The sequence below is a fragment of the Ambystoma mexicanum genome, chromosome 8, assembly GCF_040938575.1.
Source record: "Ambystoma mexicanum isolate Mex_15411 chromosome 8, UKY_AmexF1_1, whole genome shotgun sequence".
Lineage (NCBI taxonomy): Eukaryota > Metazoa > Chordata > Amphibia > Caudata > Ambystomatidae > Ambystoma > Ambystoma mexicanum.
In genome coordinates this window covers 61895928-61915010 of record NC_090929.1, presented here as the reverse complement: position 1 = coordinate 61915010, position 19083 = coordinate 61895928, and the positions used below count along the sequence as shown (strand labels likewise).

At 44.8% G+C, this 19083-nt stretch overlaps 1 protein-coding gene across 3 annotated transcripts in view; it reads right to left on the bottom strand.

Annotated features, from left to right (window-relative positions):
• The window catches only part of NUP214 (nucleoporin 214), a 1006718-nt gene that overhangs the window by 211022 nt on the left and 776613 nt on the right, over positions 1–19083 (bottom strand). For 2 of the 3 annotated variants that reach the window (XM_069609279.1, XM_069609280.1), the window contains exon 32: positions 12846–12995. The exons of the other annotated variant lie outside the window; for it this stretch is intronic. In XM_069609279.1, the coding sequence (XP_069465380.1) occupies positions 12846–12995 (150 nt within the window). The remainder of the gene's footprint in view (positions 1–12845; positions 12996–19083) is intronic. 3 annotated transcript variants of the gene reach the window in all.

Genomic DNA, 19083 nt, shown 5'->3' with positions numbered 1-19083 from the left:
CACTGGGGAAGAGAATGGAGCCCTGCAGGACTCCACAGCTGATGGGTAGCATTAGTGATCTAGGAGTCCATCTGAACAAACTACTGGCGGTTGTCGAGGTAGGACTTGAACCAGGGTAGGACAATGTTGCTTATCCCCATACGCCGATGTAGGGTGTCTAAGCGCCTGGTTGTCTACTGTGTCGAAAGCAGACGAGAGGTCGAGTAGAACCAGGAGGCAGGGGTGGCTGTCAACAAGGATGTTGAGGGCGTCAACCACCTGTATGGTTGCTGTCTCTGTGCTGTATCTGGGTCTGAACCCGAACTGGTTGGGTTGAAAGACTGTTGGCGTCGATGTGTTGCTGCAGTTGTGCAGCTACCGCTTTCTCGATGATCGTACCTAGGAAGTGAAGATGGGTAATGGGGCAATAGTTACCTAGGTTGTCAGGATTCGGGTGGCTTTCTTTAGTAGAGGGAGGATTTGTTAAGTTTTTAGGATCGATGGGAAGGTGCCTTGAGTTAGGGAGCTGCTGATCTCCAGGTAGGAAAGGAGAGCTTCTGGAGGGAGGGTCTTGAGGATGGCTGCTGGGAGGATGTCATCTGTATAAGATGTGACTTTGAAGCAGTGCTGATGGTTTTGGTTTGCAGGTGCATTGTTTCAGAGGCGCGTGTTGGTCAATGGAGGCTGAAGGGGTGATGGTCGAGTGCTTCCAATAGAGAAACTCAGTTTGGTTTGGGGTGTTCGTCCATGTAAGGTGGAGGTTGGCAAGTTCTTCCTTGAGGGCTTCCACCAGGAAGTTCTTGAAGGACCTGGAGGTTTGTCTGATGGGTGTCTGCTGGGAGTGCTTGACTGGAGTTTGTTTATTTATTTGTAGCGCGCGCCAGACCCGAAGGTATCAGAGCGCGAAGACAAGAATACTTTAAGCTTACAAGTTACATTTACAGGTTACATATTCACATAGTTACAAAGTAAGAGTTAAAAACATGAAATAAGTACAACAAGAGATATATTTTTACAAGTAGGCAATGTACAACAGAGAAAGCAGGGTTTCGATTAGTTGCGAATCAAGTGACCAAAATGGCTAGATCTTATCGGTCGTTTTCTTTGAGCCACTTGATACTGTTTATATCTAAAGTGTGGGTAAGACTGGTCAGACTTTAGAGTAGTTGGTAGGGAGTTCCACAATTGGCCCGCTTTGACTGGGAAACTGTTTCCTCCGGTTGCAGTCATTTTGAATAGGGGGGACAGCTAGGCAGTTTGTGTAGGCTTCTCTGGTGGGTCTAGCTGGGACTCTTCTTTTGAACCTATCTGCTAGGCAACTTAGTGCGAAGTTATTGATGCATTTGAATGTTATGGAAGCTGTTTTCAGCTTAATTTTGTCCGCTCTGGAGAGCCAGTTGGACTGTCTTCTAAGCAATGATGTGTTCTCTTTTGGGGATTCCTAGGGCTGCTCTAAGGGCATTGTTTAGCAATATTTGGATTTTTTGAGTAGTATGTTTGTTGGAACCCAGGTAAAGAGCGTTGCAATAATCCAGTTTGGATCGCACGAGTGTTCTTGCCAGTGTGAGGCAGCTTATAGTGGACAGATATGGTTTTGCTGCTCTGATCGGCTTGGATGTGGGGTGGTGTGGAGGATGTTGAAAGGCTTTGCTAGGTGGTCAGACCAATCAAGCGGGAGAAGAGAGCTTTAGTGGAGGGAAGACAGTGAAGTGATGAGTAGGTCAAGGACGTTACCTTTCTCGTGTGTTGGGTCTCGTGTGCTGTGTGAGGCTCAGGGTGTCAACTATGTGTTCAAAGCACTACACAAAAGTGCTCTATTCCTCGTTAGTACAGCCTTACTGCTTGGGTAAGGCTACTTAAGTGAGTGATTTTGCTGAACTGTGATTGTGAAAGCCTTGCTAACCCAAGGTTGGCCATTCCAAGTCCTACCTAGGGTAGTGACATTGAAAAACTCTCAGAATACTCTGCTCAAGGCCCATGGTTTTGTAAGGGGCTCTCTTTTGGCAAAAAGTGAATCATTTTGTGCACACTCGCAAAGAGCTTTAGGGTGCATTGATTGCCATGACCAGCAATCCCTGGACCACGTTCCTCCACCAGACACTACAGGCAGATTCTGTGAGGGGTCAGAGACAGACATCTGTGATTTGCAATCCGCACAGGGCTTAAAGCCGATGCCTTCCCGGGGTTGTTATGACAGTAGTGAAGTTAGCTAAGCAGCATTCCTGAAGTGTGCTGTGCACTCAGAAAAGAACTGCAGTCACTGGAGCATCAGCTCCATATATAACTGGCCCCTACGTCATGCCTGCCTGAGGTTGCGCATTGGCTATGGGTGGAGCAGACATATAGCTATGCTGTGCCCTCTGGTGGCAGAGATTGAATAATAAAGATGAGGATTCTGTGGCAGAAAGGAATCCATTAGAAGTATTGATGCATGATGGTAGCTGTAGTCTCGTGTCGGTATACCAGGCAATTCTGATCACCATGCCTCTGGGGAACCACTTTAATAAAAGACCTGTGGACAGGATAGAGGCTCATAGGCACCGGGACAGAGGAGGAGGTAGCAGTAGATATACATGACTTCATGCATACCAGGCAACTAGGAAAAGGGGCCCCCCTCAGCTCTCTCCTGCTGTGGGGTAAGGTCTGGCTCTGGCATTACCTTCATAGGTCACCTTCCCCAGCTTGAGAGGGGTTCTTGGGCCCCGTTGACAAAGTTATATCTCTGACCCAGTCCAAAGAGTCTTTCAGTGTGCGGAGGTCGTGAAGTTACCAGTTAGGATCACTCTAGGATCTGAATCTGCTCAACTGAATATAGGGACACATGGAAGGGCCGGTCAAAGCTGAATGGATGAGTGGGATGGGTACAGATGGTCTCGGAGACCAACCCCTAGCTGGCACACTTTTGTTTCCATCCTTACATCCTGTCAGGTTTCCTTGGTTTTTGTTCCAATTTATATCAATTTGTTATGTTTATTGTTTTATGTTATGTTTTAGCCTTAACTATCTTTTTATCAGAAGGAAATTATCCCAATCCAGCATGGAGGGAATGAAGGAGGGAATGAAGCAGGGAACTGATTGGCTATCAAGGTGCTGCAAGGTGATTGGAAGGCAAGATGACATGGGAGCAATTGCAGGATTCTAAACTGCCTTTCATTGTCCAACATTCAACAGGAAAGTCCTGTAGAAAATTGTTCTGAGTTAAGGCCTTTATTTCCTTTTGTTTAAAGATCTGGAGCAGTGAAAGATTTGGAGACAGATCTTCGTGGGACAAGTCATGCGGATATTTGGTGGGAGCGCAGCGCTCTAGTTTACTTGAGATGAGAGACTTTCAAATTATCTGTTAATTTCCAGTCAAGTCAAGGAACTATTGCTTTATGAGCGCTTACAGTTTGTTCCAGTTGTCTAGGTATTTAGTTAGGTGATTAGGAGTTTGGTTAAAGAGACATTTTGAACCCATCTTGGAGTACTTCTGGAAAAAGCAAATTCTAACTTCTAAAAAAGAAACTGCGTTTTAAAAACTGTTTAATTTTCTGTTTGCTTGAGTTCCAACTGGATCTTACCTCATTTTTAGTCCGAGAGGTGTAAATATAAAGAGTTACGCGTGGCAGCAAGCAGAGTAATATTTCAACAACCGCTGCTCATCCCCGCGTGCTCAGTTAGGAGCTTTCATTTTTATATGCGCACTACAGTAGTGAAAGATTTCCCTCTCTGCCTTGGCGCATGAAGTAATTTTGTGGATCTTTTTCCTCGCGCTGCGACAAGTGAGTTAATTTTTTTTTGTTGTTGTACGCATGAGCGAGTGTACAGAATTCATTTAAACGCATGCGCAGAAGCGCTTGGGAGATAACAGACTAGAGTTTATCTAAAGGCATGCACCGATGAGTTTGGAGAAAGAACCAATTTGTGAATCTAAACGCATGTTCAGAAATGTTTGAAAAGACTTTCAAGAGAAGCATAGAAAGAAGACAGTCTTGTTTTTCTACTCAACTGCAAAAGGAATCCGTGAACTCAAAAGCCATTTGAAAGGAATAGTCATTAGTATTTCTTACAACTGCAACTGGTCAATGTGCACTTGTGTGAATGAGACAAGACATTCCTCTAGAACAAAAAGGTTCTGTTTTAAATGTTAATAGTGAACTCAATCTAGGAAAGTGAACACTTAGAAGTAATTGGACTTATAAATAACTTCTTAATTTCCTGATTTGTGAACTGTTACTTCTGATGGAAGTCAAAGTGAAGATTTTACCTGTTATAAGATTAGCAATCTGAGGTCTGCTCAAGATCTTTTCATGAACTAAATTTCATAATAGGCACGGAACAGAGTTTACTCAAGCATGTTGGTATCCAGAGGTTTTCTTTGAACCATTTCTAACCCCAAGCAGAAGAAACGTCAATGCTGGCCTTTCGGCTCTTCAGGGAGGATAAACAGGTATTCAGATTTCCTAGGGGGAACGGTGGGGTAAGGTATTCTGTAAGAAAGGAAATAACATGTGTTTATATACTCTGCAAGTGCTCAGCTGCTAAGAGTGACCTGTGTCATTTATTCTCTCCACTTCCCCTTCGAGTTGTTAAGACATCTGCTGGATCATTCAGTAGTTGCCTGCACAGCTTTGGTGGGACTGTGGGGCTCAGCAGCTTCTGCGGACCAAGATACAGGACCGGACACATCCTAAACAAAAACCTGTTGTATATTAACACTAGACGTCTGAATCCGGGTCTCCATCTTAATGGGGGCATGCAGGGATAAAGCCTTTTTCCTTCTAATCAAATAACGCAGGCAGCATCATGCAGCCTTCAAAAAACACTAAGGAACTGCCAATGAGTTAACATGAGGAGGCAGCAGTGCAACCTGCTTGGGGAAACATACTACAGGGTGCCATTGTAGCTCCCTCATCTGGGAGTCTTGGATACTCCTAGTCACACATACAATAACTTACATCACTCTTCTGCTGTGCTAAATTGATGCTTCAGCCGCACAATGTAGTTCATCTGAGTTTGCTCAAAGCCTCACAACCCTGTTTTTTTCTTGGCTTTGGCTAACCTCCCCCATTCAAGTATCTGTGTACGACGGAACGTCTCTGAATGTTGCCTGCTGCCTGGGCGCTGAATTGCACACACTGGCATGGAGCAAAGCAGCACCAGGATCGGTTGGCCTGCGAGGCCTTGAGGGTGGCCTGGTGTTCAGTGCCGAAGACGGGCCCTCTAAGACCCTGCAGGGACTAGCCCGGCATAGCGGTATCTCGGGAGGAAGCCCCAGTTTTTACGCCCAGAGGGACCTTCAGCTCAAGAGCCGGAATCAGGCATGCACAGCACCTTGGAGCCATTGCAGGTAGAAGGCTGTAGAATGTACTCCCTCCCAAGTCCTAGACATGCTGGGAATGGTCCCACTCGCCTTTCTTTCAAGAAATGATCCGAAGGCCACCAGTGGTGGCGAGCAAAAGTTCCTCCCACTGCGTCAACCTGTGGGAAAGAAATCTAGGTTGCCAATATAGATGCAAAATGCCACACTGGGTAGAAGTGATTGGACACAAGGCACTTTCAACAAAGAATATGGCTCAAAGTGTGAGAAAAAAAAAAGAAATCACAGGACACGCATCTCTTGATCTCAGTTATCAAAAGCATGGGAAAAATAAATCTATTTGAAGCATGTAGGTGTGCTGATGCTATCGCCCAGTCTGTAGTAGAGAAAAAGATTTGCAGCTACAGCTGGGAGCAAGCACGAAGGAAGTGCCACACAGGAGCGTGGCTGCACTTGAGCAGAAGGACCATATTTCTGCAAATTCTAGAGTCCCGTTCATAAGGGAAAGAATGTGCAATAGGTATTCCCTTGGGAATCCTAGACATCATTTAACTATCTAGACAGATCTGGTCTTGGCTTCCCCTGCCAACAACTTCCTAGGCAGGCAGAAGTCGTGAACATATAGACCCAGGCAAGTTTCTTTTCACAGAAAAAGTTTGGCTGTGAAACTCACACTGGACTTTAACACAGTATCTCCCTCGAGGGCCACCTGCAGATTCAACACACTGAAACCCACTGCTCAGAAAAGAAGGTGTATATCCTACCAGCAGCCAGGCAAGCAGACAGTTACTGTGTCAGGAGAATCTGAGAGGTTAAGGGTCACTCCAGTGTACATCACTGTTGCATCAAAAATGGCACTGCATCGTCAGGCTCATCTCGAAGATAGTTTTGGGCGAGGGTCCAATTCACAAATTAAAACAGAAAAGTCTTAAATGCACAGCGAAACAGAATGTGAGAATCAGTTCTGCGTGGAGAAAAGGGAAGCTGGTTCCAGGCCTTAGCTGCAGCCACCGAGAAAGCACACCCGCCCGTACGAACAAGCCTAAACCTCGGATGTTGTAAAGTCCTGAGAGCTGAGAGGTTCTGTAGAAATGCAGCACCCAATCCATAAATGGCGCTATGCACAATACACAGTGCTTTGAACCTGATACGTTGCTCGACAGTGAGCCAGTGGCGCTGTCATAGCAACGGGGTCAAATGGACCCCCAATGAGGGTGAAGAACTGCCTTAGCTGCCGCGTTCTCCAACAGCTGCAGGCGGCGCAGAAGATTTTTAGGGAGAGCCAAGTAAAGGGCATTACAATAGTCGATGTTACTAATGACTAAGGAGGACTCAACGGGTGCATGAAACTTGACCGGGATACACGGAAGAACTTTACGGAGAGTTCGTAGTTTGAACTGCGCTTTTTGACATGCAGATGAGACCTGGTCAGCCATGAACAAAGAGGCTGAGATTTTAACACTGAGATAGCAGAGTAAGGAGTCGGACACAGTGTAGGGGTGTTCATAACACCTTTATTTAAATAATAAGAGGGTTGGGAAAAAGGCCTCACTATTCCTAACTCTTTGAGGGGTTTCCCTGCCTCAGCAAAATTAACGGACCAGTCATTGTCAGGATGTCCAAAAATAAAGTCCACTGACCCGTGTCCATAAACCTATTCTGATCCTTGCACTCAAATCCTACAAAACTACTATGCAGTAAAATACCTTGGCTGCTGTCCTGCAGCTGTTCTTATGGGAACAATCTTTTCCCGCGTCTCCCCGAATGCCAGGGGAACAAACCCTTCCCTGGTCTTGGAATGCTAGGGGAACAAGCATTTCCTCATTCTTTCCTTCTTTCTCCCCTTGTGTATTTTTTGTTTCCACTGCTGTTCACACAACTTATTTTGTTCTCACCTGTGTACACTTGTTGGATGCACAGGTTCGTCACAAAGTACCTGTGGACACACAGCTCTAATATGCATAACTATTTATGCTTTCTTCACTTGGATATTGCAATCTTATTTTATTCAGTTTCCCTTTCTTTGGATTTCCCAGACTCATTAGGGTGAAGAGTGGTGTTTCTACCAGGCAAAGTGTGTCCAATGCCTGTAATAGCATTTTCCCACTCTTTGGCAGCCTTACTATTCTCGCTTGTCATGTATTGCAAATGTTTGTTCCTACTGGAAAAATTGAGTAATCCCTATTTTGTGTCACCTTTCCTTAGTTTAGTTTGCATTCGACAATGTATCTGTTCGCTTTGCAAACCATACCTGTTGGCCCTCAACCGTCAGGCCTCCCGCTGGCTTCTGGCTAGGCTACCTGGCTACTAGGGTGGTGGTTCTGCGATGCCTCTATCCGCCAATGGTAGTGTACCAGGGGGCGAAGTTCCTTGGAGAAAGACCCTCCTTTCTGCCCTCTGCCCACGCTCGCTTGTGTCCGCTTGCAGTGTTCTTCCGACCTGCTCTGCCGTTCATTTTGCGGTATTCGGCACCCGTCAGACTTTGATGTCCTGCCTCGACGGACAATGCCACCACTCAAGAAGAGTCTCTTGGGGAGCTCCTCCTGTAATTCCCCAGCAGTCCTACGCTCCACTCTGTGAAGCTGGTCTGGGTCGTCACTCCGCTTCTTCCATTTTTCCCCTCTTCAGCCTGCTTTCACGATTCCTCCAGTCTCCACGACTCTTCCGAGTCCTATTTTAATATATTTGGATTCTATCCCATCCAAGAATTGGCCGCTGATATCCCAAATAGTAAGTGAAGATCTATAAATTAGCGCAACCCCCCACACCCCTCTTCTGACCCTTCTATCCTGTCGTAACATTCAATAGTCTTCTGGAATGGCTAAATTCAGAGATGGACCCGCTGCACTATGACCCCAGGTTTCAGTAATGGCACAAAAATTGTTTTTATTGTCTTCAATGTAGGTAGCTACCTCAACAGCATGTTGTACTAAGGACCTCGTATTTAGCAACAGAATCCTTAAATCCGAGAAAGGCGTAATCTTACTTCTACACAGGTGAGGACCCCCTCCACTTCCAAGACAGGGCTACTATTCCCTGAGAAAGTTGGCGATTCCTCCTGGGCAGGTGTATCCACACAACCCAAGGCAACACCTTCTTGATTAGTTTGCAAAGTAGGGCCACTATCTAGTGTGTCACTAACATCCTGAACAGTCCGTGACTCAACCATTGAAGTAATAGGGGAGTTGGGCAAGGTCACACTTTGAAACATATAGTTCCTATTAGTTGAGACAAAGTCAGAGTCTAGCGGCGTAGTTGTAGCACGTCCAGGAGTAATACCAGCGGTACTACATATGTTCTGACTCACCATAGACTGGGAAACTGCCTTCTTTTCACAGTGTTGAAAGATATTTCTAGCTGCCGTAATAGCTGCTAGTACTTCTGCAATTCCCATAACAGCGGCAGTGTACAAAGAGCCGACACTTTGTGCCTTCTGGCCCTGTACGTACCGGCACAGACCGGCTTGCCTTGATTGCGCCAGCGCGTTCGTGCCTGAGTTGCAAATTTGTAAGCCTTAGAACTACAAACCAGATGCAATATGTAGTTCGAATGGTGGTGGTGTGCATGCAGAGCTGTTCTGCTCCGATTCAAATCGCACACTAAAGATACAATATATATAACACGATGGGCACAAGGCAATGTATTCAGAAAGTGGCGAGTGCAATATAAAATACAAAGCTGGCAGTAGATAAGAAAATAAAATCTGCTAAAGCGGAATACAATTAAAAATACTAATCAATATGGATGCAACAAGGTAAAAAAACAATCTATGAGACTAAGCGAGATAAGAGCACTTCTATACAGGCACAGACCGGCTTGCCTTGTTCGCGCCAGCGCGTTTGCGCCCGAGTTGCAAATTTGTAAGCCTTAGAACTACAAACCAGATGGAATATGTAGTTCTTACCGCAGCGAGGTGTGTGCAGAGTGGTTATGCCCTGATTCAAATCGCACACCAAAGATACAATATATACACAACGGGCACAAGGCAATGTATTCAGAAAGCGGCAAATGCAATATAAAATACAAAGCTGGCAGTAGATAAGAAAATAAAATCTGCTAAAACTAAATACAATTAAAAATACTAATCAATATGGATACAAGGTAAAAAAAACAATCTACGTCCGCTGCTTTCACTAGACAGTGCTCCTTCCTTGCCGCCGACCCCTTCTCCCATGTCCACCCTAACTACCAACCCCTGAACTCTGTCCTTATCTTTTGTCGCCAGACTTGCTAACCTAAACAAAATTGAGACTATAGCTCTGTGTTTTAGATTCCACCCTTCGTCCCTCTGGATGTAGTCTCCACGTCCCAGTAGTTTGAGAGGGTGGTTTCATCTTGCAATACATATACCCATATGGTATATTAGGATTTAACGTAAATGGTGCAGTATTAATTTTCTGGGTTTTGATGTGGTTATTGCGTTTCTTCTCTTTAATTTCGGGACAAGATCATGTGATTCGCCACAGGGTCCTCTGCCAATCACACCACTCCAGGAAAAGCCAAGGGGGCGATCCATGGCCAGAAGTTCAAAGATCATGACCAGGAAATGGAGGAGATGGGCCAGGACTTTCCACCTGTACAATTCTATGGAGGGAAGGGGGTGGGAGAAAGACAGGTATGTACGCTTGTCCCACCTTTCCCAGATTCCAATAGAAACCACCCATAGGACTCCTAGATTCACTGGGTCGATGTGTGTCCAGGGGCTGCTGGTCTAGTGGTCGTTTTCAGCATCAGGATTGTGTCCGGCTAGGTAGTGATTTGGAACCTCGGAGAAACGGTTCCTGATGCTTTTCAGCTGGACAACTCAGGAATCCTGTGATGCAGACAGCCACGAGTCCTACGTTGACATGAGACTGGTCTAGTATATCATGTACGTGGTAGCAAAGAACAGTGCTCAGGCGGAAGCAGGCAACTCGTGTGGCTAGGACAAAAGCTGCTCCAAGAAGGACATCTATTGAAAATGGACAGCAGCAGCTGCAGGTGGGTTGTTCTTAAGCCACAGGCTGCAGACCTGCAGGGGTTCAAGTCAAAACCCGGAACGGGGATCAAAGCCCTGGATGGAACTGGCCAGCCCACTGGATGGTTGTGGGACACTTCTGTGGGCTCCAGAAGGCAGTATCAGTGTGCAGGGGTCCAGACTGGTTGGTCCCACCAGCCCATGGGTCGAAGCACTGACTAGGGTCTTCAGATGAGTGGTCCAAAGAGGCAGGGCTTCACAGGGACTTGTCTGGAGGCAATGCTGGATGTCTTAAGTGGATGTCCTCTGGGCTTTAGCGGGCTGGAGCTCTTTATAAGGGTCTTGGCTCCAATCATGATCTCGGAAATGGCTGCAGGAGTCTTCTTTCTATCCTGAATTCGAGCAAGGAATATCCCAAGCCCTTCAATGGAAATAATGCGCACCATTCAAATTGGCACGGGCTGTTCAATCCTCGACATCCCTTTTCTCCAAATCTGCAACAGACATACCGGTGGGCAGAGTGCAGATTGGGATTAGACCGTCCCAGCTACCACAACCAGCCAGGTTCTCACACTACTGCTTTGCTTGGTAAAGTGAAAGGGCTTTCCATAAAGGACAAGACGATCAAAGGACAGGGTGAAAAACACGTGGCTTGGCCATTTTGAGTATATGGTACTCAAAAAGGCAATATGCGGTAGACTCACATGAGAAAAACACATACCATGGTAGAAAAAAATCTGCTGCCATCAACCAGTGTTGGACACAAAGGTAACAAAAATACCACTAAGGGGAATGGAAAAAAAGGACAAAAAGGTAGCACTGGAAGGTGATCCGTGCAGCTTAAAAACAAAAAGGAATCTTGCAAAGGGGAAAGATGGTCCACCTGAACTGGTATCTTTATGGACTGACCAGTGCCCACAAAACTGATTAGCTAAGCAAGGGAAGAAAAGAAAGCAAAAAGGCTTTACTTACCTTCAACGTCAGGAGACGAATCAAACAGAAAAAAGATGTGGGGTTCCATTAATGTCAATGGGTGGGGGAGGAGGGCAGGGTGGGGAGAGGGAGACTGCAAAAAAGAATCCTAAAAAAAAAAAAAAGATTCAATATTTCCAGAAAACACCAAATATATAAAGTCTGGGACTTTCTCCCTCCCGCATGGCATCAAATCTCCTAAGAGGGAACCACACATCCATTGACAGCTGAACTAAGGATTGACAATAGTACCAGAGAACCCCATCAGTGGATGTTTGGCATGGAGCAGCAGGAGGGTGGTGTTAATATTTGACAGCACATTGTACACTGCTTCAGTATTTCTCAATATTCAGGCCATTTATTTGCAACAAATAATATCACCTGGTCCTGGGGCCCGGGCAGCATGTGATTACAATAAGACCTGAGACTTCAGCGGTTTTTGCTGATTCCAGTGACCGCTCTGGTGAACTTGCAGGAGCCGGCACCAGAGATGGAGGTGCACCTAAAACACTAATTTACCAAATCTAAAGGAATGCAAGTCAGGAAGAGGCAGGGGCACAGTCTGACCCCAGACACTACAAATGCAAACTCTGCACGTCCGCTCCTGAAAACTGTGCTGGATATAAGCGGCATCACTAGATGATGGTTATTTATGGAAAATGTACTATTTATTAGCTGTGCAAGGCATTGACAACACTTTGAAGTCTATGAACCAACTAATAAGGTCAAGATCACTACTGAATAGCAGAGAAGATTGCTCACATTGTCAGATCTCACAAAGTTTGGATCCCATTAGGGATAACTTGTCCTTTCCCCCCTTAGAGCTCAATACAATGAGTACCATAAAACGGAGTAGAAATATCAATTGTTATTTTTGCAATTACAAAAGACAAACAATTGCAGTAGGAAGAGATGCAAATTAAAAGTTATTCTGAAAAGGGGATTTCAAATGGCAGTAAAATGCATATGTTGCTAAACCAAGGTCAGGTCTCAAGCACTGGAGGAAAAACATATCTATGGGGGAGCCGGCAGGTGCTATGGGGCAGAGCAACGTATACACCCACACACGCCCATTTAATATCTTATGCACAAGACTAGATATGTTTTGGTCCTTTGCCCACAGTTAGGACAATCCAGAGTCTGGACGAAGGGAAATTGGATGTAGGAGTACAGTGACTGGACAAGGCTACAGTAATGCGGGTCACTGCACAAACTAGGGTCTGTTGGCAAATGTAGTTTTGTACAATGGCCAAGCATTGTTTTGTGCCAATGGGTTGGTGCAATGGCGACATCCATCTTTGTGCACATGGCTCAGTACACCTGATAGAGCAGGTGTTGGCCCTTACACTGTTTAGACACTGATGTGCAGATATATTGGTTAAACGGGGTTTGGGGGGGGATGTGGGTACACCTTTATGGCACTGCTTGGTGGGTTAAACTCTTCTCTGCAGACGTGGATAAATTGATTAGACCCGGCTTGGTGGGCGAGTTGGTATCCATGCATGACAGATGGAAGGGAATTTGACCTGGCTTAATGCAACAGCACTTTGGTTAGACTATGTGCGACAGTTGTAAGGGGAAGCACTGTTTGGGCGCAGCAGCTTCCTCCCTGCACAGGCGGAGCTCCATCAGCAGTACCTGCTTTGCTAGGGCTTGGGAACCCAAATCCTTGACTTGCCACACTCGCTTCACCAGCACTGAAGGTCCCAGAGGGCTTCTGCTCACCGAATGAGGCACTCCCAAACCCAAAGGTCTTCGCCCCACTGTTTCCAAAGAGTGATGATGCATCTAGGGTGGAAAGAAAGGGGCACTAGTTAGCAGACTTTCACCAGACACGCTCTGCACACATTAAACCCAAAGTGGGAGAAAGAAACCTGAGAGATGGTGATATTAAAAACTGCACTGCGCAGCCAAGGCAAGGCCTGAGCTCAGAAGGCATCTGCTCTCACCCATTAAGCCTGCTGCAAAATCTAAAATGTACTACAAAGAATGTGGCAATAGAAAGCAAAAGATCATTTATCATTGCCATGTTCATGGCAGTGACAAAGTTCCATAATAGGTATTTTGATTTTTCTTGGCCCACTTAACGTAATTTATCTGAGATGAATATCGGAGCCCTCAGCAGGAACGCAAATACTTAATCAGCTCCTAGACACCCTATGCCCATCAAGGATAGGGGTTCACCCCAAGGAACCCTGTTTTCATGTGCAAAGTCTCCTGTTAGAGGTGGCTGTGTGGGCTCCACTGGTTCTAGTGGTACTCCAGTCCTGCGTCCAACCACAGGACATTTTTCCTAGGATAGAGAATTAGTAGGTTACGTCAGAAAATCACTTTTAGCTCCTTCCGACCCACTTTGTTAGACCCTTGCATTTTTAATTGCTTTTGGTATCCTATTTGTTTGTTCTTCTTCAGTAAGGCTTATGTAAGTGGTGATGGCAACTCAGATGTATGCATAATCCCTTAGTAGCTAATGATGCTACCAAGGCAGGGCTCCTCCAAAAGTGTCCAATTTTGTTCCTGGGTGACTTTTCCCACCCATAAAGTCAAAGTGTCAAGCGGTACAGGCTTGTAGCAGCTCTGTACTTTGTATGTAGTTGCACTGTGGTGTAGCAGTTGTACCGCGATGGTAGCCACCTGCTTTTTGACCAGGAGCAAGGCTACCTAGTGCTTTTTAAGCCCTGTGACAAATCAATTTTCTTTACATTCCTTCTTGTTCAGGTTTCACTATGGGAACAGAAATGTGGCTGTCAATGTTTGACGCAGAGTCCACACAGACATCCCTGTATGCCAGACACCACAAGCCACGCATGTTTTACCCGCAAATGTAGGAGTGTGGCTAGACTAATTAGAAGACCACCAAAACTTTGAATAGTGCTCAGATGGAAGGCAGGTTCACCCCCTGTGGGGTGGGGTGTTTCTGTACCTATACATATCTCTGGACACCCCAACCAACTTACAAAAAGGAAACTATGAAGAACTACGTCTGGGTAGCTGAAGGTATATGCTGAGGACCCTCCCTGGAAACTCTGGGGATCACTCCTGATGCCCCTGAAGGTAAAGTCTGCCTCTGAGGGGTCCCGTGTATTCCCTCCCCCTGTACCTTTAATCAGAAAGGTTTGTCTGCTCCTCTGCAGACCAGCATGTTCCATTTTAAGCTTCTGGACAGTGTACATCACTGGAACAGAAGTGGAAGCCTGTGTTACTTTGCTGGAAGCTGTATGGCATTGAGCTGCCCTACCTTCCAATTGCTGCCACATTCTCTGCATCGGAAACGTTCCCTTCACCACTGCAATCTTCCTATTTCGGGTTCTCGCTTGTTGACGTTGGTCTGGATAGTCTCTGCTGGGGTCCCTCATTGCTGCAAGCTACCCTCTGAACCTACTAACTTAGCTGCCTTTCCTCTATAACTGGGAGCTGCCTGTGGACTTCCCCCTATTAAAGTCCATGGACAAACATTGTAACCCCTTGATTTGTACCATTTAGGAGGTCACTTTACTGTTTTAAAAGTCATTCTACTGTGGAGTATTTACCTGTATTGTCAATATTTCTGGCCATACCCACTTTTGAATAGGGAGTGCGTTGTGTACGGTTCACTGTGATTATATTGCAGAAATAAAATTGTTGCGCAATTACAAAGTGTAATAAATATTTCTTGAAAGAATATTGAAATGCATTTCAATATTGAATTTTTACAGTGCAGATTGTAAAAATAGGGAGGGCACCCCTCCCTATTTTTGGGAGGGGGGGCCCTCCTGATCCCCCTTACCTCTCCTACTCCTAAACCCTCCTTGTCTCGCTCCCCTTTATCCCAATTTTAACCTAAATCTGTTTTTCTTTTTTACACCCAAAGCCCATGCCTATCATTACATTTTCTTTTCTTTATTTGTATATTTTTTCTGCCTTTAGGTATTTTTTACCCACTTATTTCTTGCAATATTTTTTCATCTTTGTAAATTCATTCTTTATTATTTCCTGCAATATTCACTGGATACCATTTTGTACTAATAGTATTTTTATTAACATACTGTGTGTGTGTGTAAGGGAGACAGTAAGCGAGGGTGGCACAGGTGGGGTTGGGGGGTGTACAATGTACCTTACTTACACACAATTAAGAGGGTTGATGGGCAAGAAAAACCCAGATGGAACACTGCGCTTGCTAGCTTAGGTAAGTAATATGAAGGCAGCAGGTGACCAGAGTGTGTGGGTGCGTTGCCCTGGCACTTCACGGTAAAGGTAAATTGAAGAATGTTTTCCAGTCTCACTGCGCCAACACAATGAATAAGGAGACCATTTTAAAGGTTTTCGCAAATGCAGCAGCTGCTCAATGTGCCCTTATGCATTAGAAACCAACAATGTACTGTTCCACCCAGGACAAATTAATCACATTGATACTTTCATTAATTGTAATACCAAATTTACTGTATATTGTATCATTTGTGTTTGCAACAAGAAGTACATTGGCAGCACTATTAGACCCCTTAAAACTCGAATCAGAGAACACCTGTCCACTATATCTAGTCAGATTGCCAAATTCCCACTTGCCAGTCACTGGGAGAAACATCACCAACTGGATCTGAAGCAAAACATTAGATTTGTAGGACTTGCAAAAGCAAGGTTACCCCCACGAGGGGGTAACTTAACACTGATACTGCGTAGACTCGAAAGCAAGACTTATATGTCAATACAGGACTGTGTATTGTGGCCTTAACACAGACCATGAACTTGCTGTCTTTCTTTAAGTCACTTACTTTGTTTCAATACTTTTCTATTGTTAAGACGTTTAGCACCTATTTTGGCATTTTATCCACATTCCAGAATAAATTTGTGCTCCTTACACACACCTAGTGCACGTGACAATAATAGCAGCCAGACAGACAGGCGCCCGCGTGAGAACCAGCCGCGTCGTATAGCGGACCACCTGGGTAAGTTCTTTTACCATGGCCCCTTAGACCGCTGTCATTTCACAGTGGATCTTCAATTCAGCCCACTTAGGGGCAGCAACATGGAGGACAACTGACACGTCCATACAGCACCACACACTGTCGGTAATAATAAGCAGCGCTCAGATACCTGAGGGTTCGTAGCGCTATATAAGTGCCAAATCATTATTATTATAATCAGCTATGTTTATTTTCTTGATCTCTCTGCTCCACAAATCATCTGGTTTTCATCTATCGTGCACCCGCCTGGTTGCAACCATGCTATAATGCCCTTCAATGCATATAGTTTGGATACCATATAATACTTTGGCGCAACTGCAAATACTTTTGACTAAGGTACATGTTCGCCTTTTAAACTAATGATACAATTTTGTTTTTCTCACTAATTTTATATGCCCGTTTAGTCACTCAAGTTGGCTATTGCCACTAGCTTTATATATGATAGCGTATTAATCAATTATTGTATTATTACAGCATTATCATACTCATCCTGAATCGACCGCATCAGAACCCTCTTTGCTACAAGGTACTCCAACACAATATAATACTTTCAAACCCATTTTGCTTGCATTTTATCTAGTACCAATCGCTACCTCAACTGGAGGACTAATGAATGTGTTACCGCTTTGTTTCTCTCCTTTCTCCCTCTTATAACTTTTCTTCTTTTCCACCATGTGACAACACAATTTGTGCTACGGCTTTTTTGCATCTGCAAATACATCGAAACCACAGTATTTACAATTCTTTTTCGGGTATTTCACAAATGTTTATGAATTCATGATTGCATGTGCCCATTTACCTTTGTTGTTTTGTCCATTGCAAAATTGCAAATGTGGTTCTCGAAACTCATAACTTTGACCAATACATACCAATCAATTGGAAAACCATTTCTTAACTCTGGGTTGGTATACCGCCTGCCCTGAATTTTCCTCAACTGATCATGTTACACCATACACATTTAATTTGTGTCATAATAAAATATTGTCTATTCATTTTTTATCACAATAATTCGATTTTTGTGATTATACTTTATATTTAATGTATCAGCGTCAGAAGGAAGAGCTAGGACTGCTCGAAACACGTGTCAGGCTGTACACCGGTTCATGCAATAAATCTGAAATTCAAGCAGTGTCTCCTTATTCATTGTGTTGGCGCAGTGAGACTGGAAAACATTCTTCAATTTACCTTACTTACACACCTCACCCCTCTTGCGAGTGAATGCTTGACTGATCACAGGGTCTGGTCATTCTACCCAGCATAAAACCAGAGAAATGCTTAAGTTGCGTTTCCCTTAATCTGATTGCATGAAAATATCACCCCCGGTTCGTGTGGGTTTACTGGTTGGTCTGGGCGATCAAGGGCATTATCTGGGAACCTGAAGAATTTGAAGTCACTCTTATGGGTTTTAAGGTCCATATTTTGGATAATTTTGATTCACTTTTTTTTTTTTTTAAAGGAGGTACGCCCCAAATGATCCTATTTCTAATAATGCATTTGATATTGGCTTCATTTGCTAAGAGTAAAACCAATTAAAAAGAGAATTCAATCTAATTTATTAGCTCACTGATACAGAAAAAAAATACTGCCTCACTACGTATGTAGAATTCAATAACCAAAGTTCTGAAACAGCCATACATTCTGTGGTCATATGGACAATTTTAGTTTCAAATCACTTTGCTATCTTTAATAAACTTGCAGGGTACAGTCCTCGTCAACCGCTCCCCAATCAAGGTGTTAAGTAGTGAGCCGGAGACACCAGAGGATTTTGACAAATGATATTTATTTTTATAGCACTTCAAGTTGCAAAAAGGGAGGTTGTGCAAAAAGTCTCAATTCGAAATTAAAGTGCCAACCACGCTTCTCAGAATTCCTTTTTCAGAATGTGACCGTAATCATAGGTTCAGGTTTACCTCCAAGAAAACTATATCATATCATGAAGGAATACAATGGATCGGTATGTTTAAACCGGCTGTTCGTCACGGCCATTCAACTATTTCCACTTCCCCCCCCCCTCAGTTTATACCGTAAACTCACGGGTTAAAGTCCTCCGTTAGCACCTTCGTTCGTGCCGTGCTGAGCGGTTTCCTTCACACGCTCGTCTGAGCACCCGCGGTAGAGAGAGATCTAGCCTTTGATTGCAATCTGGCATGTAAAGTTCCTCCAGTATTCTTGCCGTCCTTGAAGTGAAAGAACAAACTCAAAACTCCAGTATTTTTTTATCACCTTGTGAACAGTCCCTCTCGTGGTGACTGTGCTCTGCTCCGCGCACAGTGTTGCCTGCCGTCTCGATAAGGGTTCGTCCTGCGGAGTTCCCTTCTTCCTCTAATAAGCCCACCGGTGTTGTGAGCTTGTCTCTTCCCACTCGGAATCCATGCCGGCCGTCGCCTTCCACTCCTGAAAAATGAGCCATACGTTGAGGCTTTTAGTGCAGCTTTAAACCCGTGTGCCCCTTTGTACCGTTTTGTTCTTTATCATTTCCCGATAACCTGTCACATACTCCCCCCGAAGACCCATGCCGTTCGGGCATGTCCATTGCTCTGGATAAATAGTCCGCCACACATTGATACCTTCCAGGTTTGTGAACCGTTATGAAGTGATGTGGTTGTAGAGTTAAGAACCACCGTAGTACTCTATGATTGGAGTCCTTTTGTGTTGCCAACCATTTCAGTGGTGCGTGATCTGTGAAGATGGTAAACCTCCTCCCCAATAGGTAGTATCTGAGGGACTCTACTGCCCATTTAATGGCCAGGCATTCTTTTTCAAGGGTTGAATACGGAAGCTCGTGTGGAAGGAGCTTCCTACTGATGAATGCAATGGGACACAGGTTTTGTTCGATACCCTGTGAGAGTACCGCTCCTAGACCACATCCCGAGGCATCAGTTTGTAAGTAAAACTCTTGGCCGAAATCCGGACAATGGATAACTGGTTTGGAGGAA